The sequence below is a fragment of the Toxotes jaculatrix genome, chromosome 16 (genome assembly GCF_017976425.1).
Source record: "Toxotes jaculatrix isolate fToxJac2 chromosome 16, fToxJac2.pri, whole genome shotgun sequence".
Taxonomy (NCBI): domain Eukaryota; kingdom Metazoa; phylum Chordata; class Actinopteri; family Toxotidae; genus Toxotes; species Toxotes jaculatrix.
This window is the reverse complement of record NC_054409.1, coordinates 23,155,434-23,168,926: the sequence shown is the minus strand read 5'-3', so window position 1 is coordinate 23,168,926 and position 13,493 is coordinate 23,155,434. Positions and strand designations below refer to the sequence as shown.

The 13,493-nt window shown below is 44.4% G+C and overlaps 1 protein-coding gene across 1 annotated transcript in view; it reads left to right on the top strand.

Moving 5' to 3' along the window:
• The window catches only part of LOC121195644 (synaptic vesicle glycoprotein 2C-like), a 29,311-nt gene that overhangs the window by 12,190 nt on the left and 3,628 nt on the right, over window positions 1-13,493 (top strand). The window contains 11 exon segments of the mRNA XM_041059243.1: window positions 1,922-2,102; window positions 4,129-4,141; window positions 4,143-4,281; window positions 7,573-7,706; window positions 8,277-8,366; window positions 8,453-8,563; window positions 8,666-8,754; window positions 10,141-10,305; window positions 11,356-11,489; window positions 12,631-12,834; window positions 13,037-13,196. Of these exon segments, the coding sequence (XP_040915177.1) occupies window positions 1,922-2,102; window positions 4,129-4,141; window positions 4,143-4,281; window positions 7,573-7,706; window positions 8,277-8,366; window positions 8,453-8,563; window positions 8,666-8,754; window positions 10,141-10,305; window positions 11,356-11,489; window positions 12,631-12,834; window positions 13,037-13,196 (1,420 nt within the window).

The following is a 13,493-nucleotide window of genomic DNA, read 5'->3' as shown; positions in this document are numbered from 1 at the left end:
CCAAATTAAATATCTATACTAAAAAAAAATAGGCGTAGCATTTTGGTTTTCACCTGATGTTACTCAGGCTATTTAAGGACTAATCATTTGGAGGTTCATAGCAGGTTTAAGAGCTTTTCCCTGCTGTTGGACTCTGGATGTTCAGTTGGTTCCCTTCATGAGGCCAAACCCTTAAACCCAGCCACTGTGTCCCTGTGCTCCACTGCTTTTAACTGACCCCTGCTAATTTACATAAAAGCCCTTCAATCCTCAGGCAAGTGGAGGTTACAACATCTGACCCGAGTTTGAACCCTGCAGAAAAGCGTAAATCCAGACTCCAGGTTCATCCTGCGCCTCAGATGCCCCATCACCACCACCCCCCGCCCCCTTTATTACAGATACAACCCCAGCGTGAGGGGAGCCGTAAAACAAATGAGCTGATGTTCCCAGATAGCATCTCCTTCAGTACATGCGTTCAGATGCATCGTTTGTGTGTAGCTACACCAATCAAAAGGCGTCACCAGTTTGTGCAGAATGCGGCGGTTCTGATATTCAGCTTGATATTCGTAAGCTAGCGGCAGTGAAGCTCTCTCTTTACGTCCTGCTGCCTATAGGAGAGCCTTCTCTGCAGCAGCGGTGCATAGATAGATCCAGTGGCTGTCACCTGTAATGAATCACTTGCTCTCAGCATTATGTCTGCGCAGCTTGATAAGAGCCTCTACTTTCAGTGTATCTGTCCCCATCACCTCAAACAGAGCGAGGGAGAGAAAAAAAAAGAGAGAAGGCTTCCTCTCCTCTGCCAGCGTTCTTTCTGGCCGCTGCCTCGTCAAACAATCGCATCGCCCCTTCCACACTCATTAGCATTTTTATTAGCACGTACAGAGTAAAGTGGATTATTTACTGGCCTGACAACCCCCCCCCCCCCAGACCTCTCCACCACCCCCTTCCTTTATGCCGCATGTTCCTGGGGACAGGAAGAGAGATGACCCTGACTTCCTGCGGACAAGCGGCAGCAAGAGACGAATGCCCGGGCTTTAAAAGCAGGGCTGCGTAGTCAGTTGCTGCCCTGCCCCCCCGCCCCCCAAGTAAAGTTAAAGACAACCACATCATCAGTTGCAAAATAAACCCTTCACTGCAGCACATTGTGCACACAAACCACTCCAACAGCAGCTGTTTTATCATGTAACATCACCCTGAAATGTTTATCAGACACCGATGCTGCCCAACACTAACGCCGACACACTGACTTTCATAATTTGAGATAGGAAGTGGAAAACTATACCTTCACTCCAGTCAAAACACGGTCCAGTTGGTCTACAGTGTTGCGGCCTCATGGACTTGTGCTGCGGCGCTCCGAGCCAAACTCAACTAATCGATCGAAAACTCTGCTATTTATAGAGACGTACGTTTTACGTGACCTCTCAGTGCTCTGTCGATAGCTGGGAAATAACAGAACCAATTTCAGACTGATGCACTTGGAAAGCACCACTTAATGCTTCAGCTGATGTTTAGCCGATGTGTGTGTGTGTGTGTGTGTTTTTGTGTGCAACTCTGTATGTGTACACAACATCCAGCCACAACATTAAAACCGGTAAGTGGTGGCGATGCAGTGGTTGAACGCTGCAGTGCGCAGTGTGTGTCAGAGTCTAACAGAGCAACAGAGAGTTCATGCTTAATATGGTGTGATGTCTTTTGTGAATGGACGTTCTGCTTTTCTGTATTGTCTCAGCCGTGCTGATACATGCAGCCCGGCTGTCTGCTCCTCTGACATTTGTTTGAAATTAAATGGGAAATGCAAACTGTCTCTTTCTTTCCAAAGTTTAATGTTTTTTTTTTATTCAGTCAGCAGTTTCACTAACACCCGTTTAACTCCAGCTGGTTGTGATCATTCACATCTTTTTCTACCCCTCTGTCTCTCCTCCCTGTCTCTCCCTGTCTCCAGGTAGCATTGTGTATCTGGGGATGATGTTTGGAGCCTTTTTTTGGGGCGGCCTGTCAGACAAGGTGGGCCGTAAACAGTGCCTGCTGATATCCATGTCTGTCAACGGCTTCTTCGCCTTCCTCTCCTCCTTTGTTCAAGGCTACAGCATGTTCCTCTTCTGCCGCATGGTGTCTGGCTTTGGGTGAGTCCAGTTAACTCTTCGCTTTTGTTCTCTTCTCTCGTCTGCCCTGGAATATTTTCCCACTTTGCATCCCGTCCTCCTCCGTGTGTTTGAGAGACTGTAGCCTCCCTGAGGACTTTCCCCCTCTTCAGCCTGATCTGTCCTCCCACCGGTTCCTCTGTCGTCTTTCCTCCTCCAAAGTCAACGCACATGACAAGAGGTTATTCTAACTGCCTGGCACCAACCCATCCTCATCCCCTGAGTTTGGGGGGGCAGGGGGGGGGGGACAAAGCAAAAAAGGAACGCTTGCAGAAATGAGCCCTAGCACAGTAAATGAACATCTGGTGGCGAACGCTGCTTGGCTGCCCGCGTGCTTGATAAATGACACGCCCTCCCATCTCAGTGATCTCACATCCCTGTTCCTGCAGTGTATGACTTACAAAGGTCACCTGTAGTTCAGAGGTCAGGGTACTGGGGTTAATATAAAGTCAATTATGTTTGTGCCACAGGTTTTTAATAAGACCGGTGGTGATTACTTAAGCTGATGCAGGTCTATAATGAGCCTCGGATTACAGTAATAAGATGGAAATGTGAAAACTGAACACAGGGGGAGCTGTTGTGGGCCTGAGGGCATTTGTTCAAAACCATTACCTCCACAGGAGAGAGCTGTCAAAACCACGAAGACGTAAGAAAATGTTATTTTCAGGCGGCTGTACTGGAGACACATAAAATTATTAGTGTGTGTAAAGTGTCCAGATCTCCACGTCATCCGTTACAGACCACCATCATCCGTATTCTGGCAGCAGAGTTGCCTGATTTGCACTTTGCAGCTTACTTGTGTTTAATTATAGTTGTACAAGCAACCAGTAAAACTCACATTTTACCTTACTTTAAAAACCCACCCCCACCTTAATGGCTTTGCTTTAATTTTTAATTAGCAGCTCTAGGTTTTATTTCATCACCTAATTCTCAATCTGTATGCAGATGCAGCTTTATGGTGGGGGCAGAGGAGATTTATGATTGTACAAATACCTTTGAGAACGTATAATATTTTGGTGGAAATGTTCCTGAACAAACAGATCTGTACTGTTTGGAGCTGTGATGGTGCCTGTGATAGTGTAACACACTGCTAAGTGAAAGCTGACTCTTCCATTTAAAAAATTTTTTTTTCCCAGCCTCAGTCTGGGAGAAATACGGTCCAGCATTGAACGTTGGTGCTTAGATTCTGCTTATTTCATTGGGATTTTTCTTACCTCATTAACTTTGCTACCATTAACTTTCTCAACAAATAGGAAAGGCACGAATTCAAAGTGCCACTCTGTCGAATCACACGTTCAGTTTCAGCAGCCTTTTTCACACCTAAAGATAAATATATGGAATAAATTGTAATTAAGTACAAGACATAATAAATCAATTTGTAGAATACATGTGTTTATCTATTTTACATATAATATATATAAATAACTAATTTGAAATACAGTCGAGTAGATTTACTAAGTAAAAAATCAAAAATTCAAATTCAAGGAAAATTCTGATTAATCTTTTATATTTTTGATAAGAAATAGGAAGAATGTGCTGGGTACAGTAGAAATCAAAAAGGCTATGTTTAGCTGCTCGTGGATATTTTATTTTGTGAGTGAACAACAAAATAAAACTAGACACGGCCTGCAGATATATGATTATTACAGTGTTATCTGTTGGAGCCATGGACTGTATGATGCTCAGTGCTCAAACTGAAAAGCTGGCATTAACCATAACCATAACAACAGGTTGTTGTGTGTCCCGGTGCAGCCACCAAATCATAACAACCAGACAACATCTAGTTTCCGCAAACAACTTTGAAGTCGCAGTGTTGCTGCTTTATGATGGAACAGGTTAGAAAACATTTCATTTAGGGATCTTTCTTGTGACATGGTTGAGATGCATCTCCAATCTCCTTTACTTTTTCCCAAATGATTTTTTTTTTGTTTTGCATATTTAAAATGAACCTTTGGTGACTGAAGTAGTAAATATGAACATAGTGAATTACAACAAACTGTATTTGCAGGATTGGTGGAGCGGGTACCAATCGTATTCTCGTACTTTGCGGAGGTGTTGGCTCGGGAGAAGAGAGGAGAGCATCTGAGCTGGCTCTGCATGTTCTGGATGATCGGAGGAATTTACGCCTCAGCCATGGCCTGGGCCATCATCCCACACTATGGTGAGTGTCAGCTCTGACCTGATGTACCAGTCATAGCGACGCTACACGGATGTGAGGGCCACATTATGGAGACAGGATCACAGACTAGGAGTCTGGCCGTGCAGGGTTTTAAAAAAACAGCAATAAAATCTTCAGATCAATCCAAAAAACAGGCAGCTGACCAGTGAAGGGCGGCAAAGACGGAAGTGATGCGCTCACTCCTCTTGGAGCACAAGTTCTAGATGAAGTTTACTTGTCACGGTGTGTTCTACCGAGTGAAAACAGATGTTCGGTGACTGTGGCTCTGGAGGAGGTTTTATCAAGTCTGAGAAAATGACCCTGATGATGAAGGGCTGTTATAAACTACACATTTATAATGCAAAGCCGTTAGAAAACCGGGGGCAAGGAGTCTGAAAGACGTGGGTGTTCACAGTGCAGGGGGGGGGGGGGGGGGGGCAATAACATGGACGACATTCTCTAGATAAGTGAATGACTGGAAAGACCTGATGCTGGTTGCGTGACTGTACTCCTGAATTCAACTGAGCATCAAATGGCAGCTCAGAGTTAAAGATTATAGTTTAATATTTTTGGACAAGGGACTTTAATATCTGATTCTCAGATTTTGACTGTAATACCAGACTTTATTGGGCAGTACACTACGTGTGTGTGACTGTATAAAGCTGAAATTGCATTTTGTAAAGTAAGGTCGAAGTGATTTAATGTCCAAGGTTCCAACCTGGAGGTTTCACACTGTCAGGAATCGTTCGCTTCACTAGTTTAAATGTTGCTATGAATAGAGATGTCGATAAAGTTTGACTTTGCGGTGTGGTTCTACTCTCGATGGTGTTCTGTGCAAGAAAATCCCAACAATCCTGGGGCTTAATTTAGAAATCAAGACCCTCCGGCGGAGCGCACAAACACAAAGCAGGTGGCAGTGTAGGTGGAGGCTCCGACAATAGCTGCAGCAAGAAAAAAAAAAAAGCAACAAAGCATATGTCGGCCTACACGGTGAATGTGCGCATGAAAGCCTTCTACCAGCAAACTGCTCTCAAAATCAGTAAAAGGAGGAACACGTTTGTGGTGTGTGGTGGCAGGGAAGCTGTCAGCTGACACGGCAGAGAAGGATGAGACGAAATTCAGCTCCAACTGTGCTGATTTTAATTTCCAGAAACTTTTCATCGTCACTAAAACCTCACGGGAGCAGTGTCCTGTAATGTGACAGTGTTTGAGGCAGTGAAGAGGTAAAAAGTGGGCTGATATAAAAAAATCTCATAAACTACACCGGGGGTGGGGGGGTTCAGGATAACAGAGAAGGGGGAGGGGGCGTGTGTGTCGGAGGGTAAGAACAAAATGAGCGAAATGAAATCAATCTGGTGTGGAGGGGTGTGGACGAGGAAAGAAGAGCAGAGAAAGAGATTAGGAGGACACGGGGGAAGGAGAGGTGGAGAGTGCACTTGATTTATGTGGCCTGTGTCAGAGATAATCGAAAGGTGAAGGGATACAGCAGAGGGCTGAAGGGAGGCGGAGACGGAGGACAAAGAGGAAGGGACAGAGTGAAACAGTATTAAAGGGAAAAAGAGCGAAGGGATGAGCAAAGAGAAATGTTTTTTTTTCTTGTTGTTGTTATTTTCGGGGCCATGTTGATCAGATATAATGAAGTTTGCTCTTGGACCCTGCGACTTGGACGGTGTCTGTGCCAGCAGCGATTCTCTGAGTGGTGTGACTCTATAATGCGAAGGCAACCAGGTTGATTAAGTACCTCGAGCAGGTGGTGTCGTTATCCAGAATAAAGTCACCAAGACCAATTCAGACTTCACTACAACATGTAAAGAAAACTCTCTGACGGGTCCGGCCATGAATAACAATGAAAGTAACAATGAAATCTACTACACAGAGAGGAAACTGCAGAATCGAGATACATCGAATGGTCATTAGCATCAGAAAAACCTGAAGGAGAAAACAAAACATACATGTATCATGAAAACATGTATTCTCATGTCATACTGATAAACCCGCTTGGCCCTTTAATCACCGTCCAATCATGTTCTCACTGACTTGAGTTATTGATCCTTTGCTGTTGTCTTTGGGACAGTACCAGTCCCCCACAGCAGTGTTTGTTCACGTTAAACACAACATGTTTTCCTTTCTCGGCGTTTGTGATGAGCAGCCACACTGATAGTTTTGGTTTCTGGATAATCCACAGACTGACAGTGTCACAGGCTGACACCGTTGACGGTTTCTCAGGGTCCGTCGCGAACACACGGAGACGTTTGTTCATATTTCTGTTGCACAAAAGATATAAGTTTCCGTCTTCGGGCTCTGTGTCCGTCCTCACAAACTTTATTTGTGCGACCGAGTGTGAGTGTCGACAGAGGCTCATAATTGAGGTCAATTGATTAGATGCCACCGTTTTAACACATTTTTTCTCCAAGATGCAGTGGTGTGTGGGTAATAGGTTCCGCCGCAGTGCTCTTTGCATTGACTGGTGGACAAAGGCCAGATAACTCTGTGTGTGTGTGTGTGTGTGTGTGTGTGTGTGTGTGTGTGTGTGTGTGTGTGTGTGTGTGTGTGTGTGTGTGTGTGTGTGTGTGTGTGTGTGTGTGTGTGTGTGTCATGTCTTTTTTTAGGGTGTTAAGAATGTGATAAAGTAAAAGAACTGGGAAACGCAGCCTTCTGTGCTGTAACTATACCCTATATGTTGTGTGTGTGTCTCAGTGTGAAGTGTTTGTCTCTTAACACTGTGTGTGTCCATGCACACATAGTGCTTTAAAATTTGTGTCACAGCATTGAACGATGGCCAAGGACAGTGTGTTTGTGTGTTTGTATATATATATGTGTGTGTGTGTGTGTGTGTGTCTCAGCCGTGCTCACTTACTGTAGAGTAGGGACATAAATCTTGCTGAGTATCTCAATCAGTCAGCCATCCCCTCCAGTCCATTATAGCTATAATCCCCCTAATGAGGTTTGTACTGGTACAGGATGGAGCAGCCCCACAGGCCACACACACACACACACACACACACACACAGACACACACAGACACACACACACACACATACACACACACACACACACAAACACACACACACACACATACATTCCTACCCTACCAACATTTGATTGTTGGTCTATGCCAACTAAGTGTCGACCGCTTTTCCTGGTTATTGTGAGAAAAGAAAAAAGAGATACAAAACTGCTTTTGTAATTTTCTGTCGAGGGGACATCTACATCCTGTGGTGCCCCCTATGGTTTACATGCCATAGTATTTCTGACTATATGTGTGTCCTTCTATGCGACTGCTTCTTTGTGCAGGCTGGAGTTTCAGCATGGGTTCAGCCTACCAGTTCCACAGCTGGAGAGTGTTTGTGGTGGTGTGTGCGCTGCCGTGTGTCTCTGCAGTGGTCGCTCTTACGTTTATGCCTGAGAGCCCCCGCTTCTACCTGGAGGTAAGAGACAGAGACACCATCGTTTCTCTTATCGACAGTTTTAATGATTCCTGCGGATGGCGGAGAGTATCGGAAACTTTGTGGTAGAGTTGATGCCTGTGGAGTTACTGTTGTGCCATTTGTTGTAAGACAATGTGTTTTCCTCATAATGTTTTTTGGGGTTTTCTTTAGAATCAAAGCCAGTGATGCATCCATAGGCACACTGCAGATTTCACATGTGTTTTAATGGTTCCAACAAGTTGTACAGCTAACGCATTCACTCACAGAGCCACCAAATTATGGGAGCAGATGGACGGGGGTGTTGTGTTTGGGGAGCGCCGCTGTTTCACTTTTGTCTGAGGGAGGAAAAACTCTCATGAGCTCACATGATTTGTGCAGTTACTATAAATATGCATCACAACTTGCTCAGAAAAATAGAAGCTTAACTTGTGTAATGATATAATGAGAGTAGAAACAGAATCCAAATCCAAGGGACTCCGGAAAAAAGCCAGATCACGTCCAGACCACTTGAGGATGAAAGGGGAGATGCTCATGTGTGTGCATATGTACACATACTTATCTGTCTCCTAGATGGGTAAACATGACGAGGCCTGGATGGTGCTCAAACACATCCATGACACCAACATGCGTGCCCGTGGTGAGCCGGAGAGAGTCTTCACCGTGAGTACACACTGGCCTCTACGCTTGCAAACGTCCCACTGCCGCAGTGCCATCAGCAGGTGACAGATCGGTGTCTCCCCCTGCAGGTGAACAGGATAAAAATCCCCAAACAGCTGGACGAGCTGGTGGAGATGCAGAATGAGTCAGCCAACCCTGTGTTCAAGGTCCTCTTCAAGATCAAGGCTGAGCTCAGAGGAGTATGATGCTGTTTTGTCTTTGCCCTAGTTTGTTTTATGCTTATTTTTTTTACTGGCTGTAAAAATTGAAATGATCTAAAAATCCTTTCCCTCCTGTCACAGATCTGGTTGACTTTTATGAAATGCTTCAACTACCCAGTGAAAGACAACACTATGAAACTGGCTGCAGTCTGGTTTACTCTGTCTTTTGGGTAAGAGATTTTCTGCCGAGTCACCTCCAGCTCCACTTCTGCTCTTCTCTGTGTTATTATTGTATGTCTCTGTCATGTTAAATGACACTATATATTGCTTTGGGTGATACTTAGCTGAGTCACCACTACTTACTGCTGCCTAATGACAGATTTTCAGTGAAGTTCTCAGCACTGAGGCAGATGTTCTCTCACTTCCTCTGGATCAGTGTTGACAGGTTATATTAGAAAGTGAGAACCTATTGAGAACACGCACACGTTGGACGTTTTCAGCTGGAAGGAAAATCTTTTAAAATTACAATGAGACAAAAGTAGGTCGAGTTATACAACTAAAAAATAACCCAGTCTGTTCTATGTGTGAATTTCCCCTAGGGCATGAATAATCTATTTCAGATTCAGATTCAGAGAACTTTATTGTCATTCCCTTTACGTTCAGGTATCTATCTATCTATCTATCTATCTATCTATCTATCTATCTATCTATCTATCTATCTATCTATCTATCTATCTATCTATCTATCTATCTATCTATCTATCTATCTGCCTGTCTATCTGTCTATCTATTCTGGTTTCATTTTCTGGTTAGCTATGTCCTTATGTCTGTCTTCCTGGCTCAAAAATACATTTAACAAGCAGCACCTCTGACACCACCTTTCCCCTTTTCTCCTCTGAAGAGCTACACCACAGCCAATTACACCATGAGCAGATGTGTCATTTCTCTCACCCATTTGTTCCCCTTTATACACACAGATATTTAAAGACACAAATTCACACGCACACATTTAACTGTGTCGTTATCAGAATTAAGATGAATCAAAATACAGCCACAAAGTCACAAAACCTTTTCAGACTCTGTGAATGATTGATTTCTGTTTTGTGAATATGTTGCACAAATCCACCTTCGGCACGTGAGATACTGCAGCTCTCGCACTTCATGAGAAGAGTCAAATCTGCAGGAATAAAAAAAGCAACAAACACCACAGACTTTTAGACTTTCTCAGACATTTTCCCACCACAAACTTTAAAATTCTTCAATTTTAAACTCCCCAGTTCTCAGTTTTCTCAAAGATCAGCTGTGTTGAAGACGTCTTCCTGTTGGTCACAAGCATGTTCAACAAAATTAGTGCAGATTTTCTTTGCCTCTAATCGCAGTGGTTCCTTTTTAATGAACTGAAATTACTTGAATGTGTTTCCTCATTAAATGCTGGGGCGAGCGGGCTTTAAACACCAAACGCCACGGGGGGCAATTCTGCTGATATTTGCATTTTACACCTGGGTCACCTCATGAATTGCCTGTCCTTGAGGAAAATATGATTGGCTGAACTAGAATGGCCTGTGTCAGTGACCACATGTAACACACTTTACCACAGAAGCCGTTGTTGTGTCCAGGTACTACGGACTGTCTGTGTGGTTCCCGGACGTCATCAAGCACCTTCAGGCCGATGAGTACGCCTCCAGAGTGAAGATTCACAACAACGAACACATTGAAGACTTCACCTTCAACTTCACCCTGGAAAACCAGATCCACAGGAACTCTGTTTTTCTAAATGACAGGTAAAAAGCTTTCTCAGACAAGGCTTCGTGATCACGATTAAGAAACTGCTGCAGTGAAACACCTTTCGGTCCAAACCTGTTAGCCTTCCTCGGCGCAGTGCTGTGGTTAAAGCTAGCCGCCTGTCCCGTTGGGGGATAGCAGCACTATTCGTCATTCCCACAAACAACACACCGCTGCTGGTAATATTAATCCTGCCTCCTTTATCTGCCTCACCACCAGGAAATTAAAAGGCTTATCTCTCCCTCTCCCTCTCTCTTTCCTTCTTTCTCACCCTCTCTCAGCCGTACACACACCTCTGTTCCCTCTCCTCCTGGTTATGATTCTCACTTACACAAAGGCCACGGAGGAGATGCATCAATATGCCGTTTTTGTTCTTTTCCATCGTCACTGGAGCCAGAATGCACGTTTATTAAGAGATTAAATCGAGACCAATATCGTGATACCGTGTACAGCAGCATGCAACAGATACACAGATCAATAACAGACTGGTAAGCTGAATCACATTAGACATGCTGAGGGAAGGACATGATGGTCTTTCCTTAAGCAGTGGTACTTTTACTTTGTTTGCATCTAAAATTTTACTAAAGTAAAAGTACAGCAAGTATTAGCAGCGATATTCCCGTTCTTCTCTCAGGTTTCATTGTTTATCTGTCCAGCTGTCAAATTGCTCTCACCCTCACCGGTCCCATAACGTCGTTTTCGGCCGCAGCAGGCAGCGAAACCCACTGTGAGCTGCCTGCTCAGCACCGAATGCACCAAAAGAAATCTGTTATTATAGGTCAAAGTCAAAACTTTATCGCCACAATTCAGCAGGATGTAGTAGAGTCTATGTTTAGCAGAGGAGATCTAAATTTATTTTGGATAGTGATCGTGTGGCTGTGCATGCAGCAAACTGCAGTGACTCTGCACAAACATTTTTTTCAAAGGAAGATAGTTCAGTATCAGCACCTTCGCTGTTAGAAACGTGTTTCCAGTCCTGCTTTACGGGTTGATACTCTTGATCTTTCTAACATTCATTTCCTCCCCTGTCTGCTTCCACCTCTCCCCAGGTTTATCAGAATGAAGTTCAAGGCGGTCACATTCATCGACTCATCTTTCCTCAACTGCTATTTCGAAGATGTGTCCTCAGTAGGCTCCGTCTTCAAAAACTGCACCTTTGTAGACTCCTTCTTCTACAACACGGGCGAGTATATACCAGCGAAATTCACTCGCAGGCAGAGCGTTCCTCTCCTGCACACAGCTCCCTGTTCTCAGGTGTTTTCCTTCCACCCCAGAAAATCCTATTATGCTGTAGATGCCTTTCACATAAGTCTCCATCAGTCTCTCTGTCTCTTTCAGACAGTTCATTTTAGGTCTAATGTCCAAGCTTCGGGCTTAGAGAAGAAAGAATGGGTTTGAGCATTTATGGCTTTGCTTTATGTCACTAAAATACTGCTTAACCTCTGTGCCCCTGCACAGATTGCCTCTCTGAACTCGGGTGACTGTAGTTAACAAAGAAACTGAGCCCGACTGAGCTGCAGAGCACTAAAGATGACAATTTCTAAAACCACAAAGTGATGCTTTTTTTGTTTCAGACGCTTGCATAAAATTCAGGATAGTAAGGAATTTTAACTTCCTAAAGGGAGCTTTCCCAGTGCACTTGCTGAATAATTCATCACAGCGTGTTTTGTTTTGAGAAAGACGTTGGAAGCAATGCATCTGCAGCAGCATCTGAAACATCAGGCCGTACCTTTTCTAAATCCAGGCTGTGATATAAAAGTGCAGCCCAATCATTTCGGGGCTGACAACAACACAAGCAGGAAGAGAAGGAAAGGCAGGAGAGGCATTTTAAATGTTCTGAGAGAACTGGAGCTGAATCAGACCTTGTGGGAGCACTGGGTGGAAAAACAGTTCCCTCCAGCGCTCGGGAAAGCGCTGAACATGGAAACAGTAAGGGCACGTCAGGTTGCTGGTAATGCCCCGTGGGAAATGAAGTCTCTTTGCCCCCAGCAATGTGTCTCTAGAGAGCAGAGGATAAAGAGAAACGAGGAGAGACGGAATGAGAGAGGGAGGGAGGGAGGGAGGAGTGTGTCATTAGAGCAGAGGTGAGAGCAGGCAATGTTTTCTCATTGCTGCAGCTGCTGAGGTTTATTAATACACCATTTCTATTTATGGAGAGAGCCCACACACTTTTGAACTACAAGGAGTATTAGTATACACACATATATATATATACATAAATGTATTTTGGGTCCCCTGGGAGTCGGGGGTGGCATTAGAATAAGATGATGATGATAAATTTCAGCACAGTGTGAAAACTGTACTCTTGTCTCTCACATTTACAGATATCAATGACGCCAAACTAACAAATTCCAGGGTGATCAACAGCTCCTTCCACCACAACAAGACAGGCTGTCAGATGACGTTTGAAGATGATTACAGTGCCTACTGGGTCTACTTCGTCAACTTCCTGGGAACGCTGGCGGTGCTGCCCGGAAACATCGTCTCTGCGCTTCTCATGGACAAAATAGGACGCCTTAGCATGTTGGGTACATAACATTCTCTCTGGTCTTTGAGGACCTGCTCTGACTTTTTGTTTGGGCTATAGATAGCAGCCTTTTCTCTTGCAAAATGTCTCGATGCCTTGCGATGTTGGCCTTTGCATCCTCAGTGACCTCTGGTGACGTGAATGAGGCTATTTTGTGTGTGGGGTGTAAAAGATGTTGTGTGTTGTGATGCTGTGTCCTGCAGGAGGCTCCATGGTGCTGTCAGGCATCAGCTGCTTCTTCCTCTGGTTCGGCACCAGTGAGTCGATGATGATCTTCATGCTCTGCCTCTACAACGGCCTCAGTATCTCGGCCTGGAACTCCCTGGATGTGGTCACCACTGAGCTGTACCCGACAGACAGGAGGTGAGAGCTGCACCCAGAAATCGGTTAGACCAAAACAGTATTAGGGAGAGGTTGGTTAACCCTTTTCTGATGCCATGAACTTCTTTGTTTGGAAGACAGGAAGTCCTCACTATTCTTCAGCCACTGCTTCAGAGCACATCTGGTTATTATTATCTGGTTATTTTCAGTTATAGAACAGTTCCACATTCATACATGAGAAATTTACTGTAGTTTTTCTGAAAAAAAAAAGCAGCATAGTAGCTACTTCAAATTAATGAAATGAAATGACACAAACATACATAACTGACACTCTCCTCT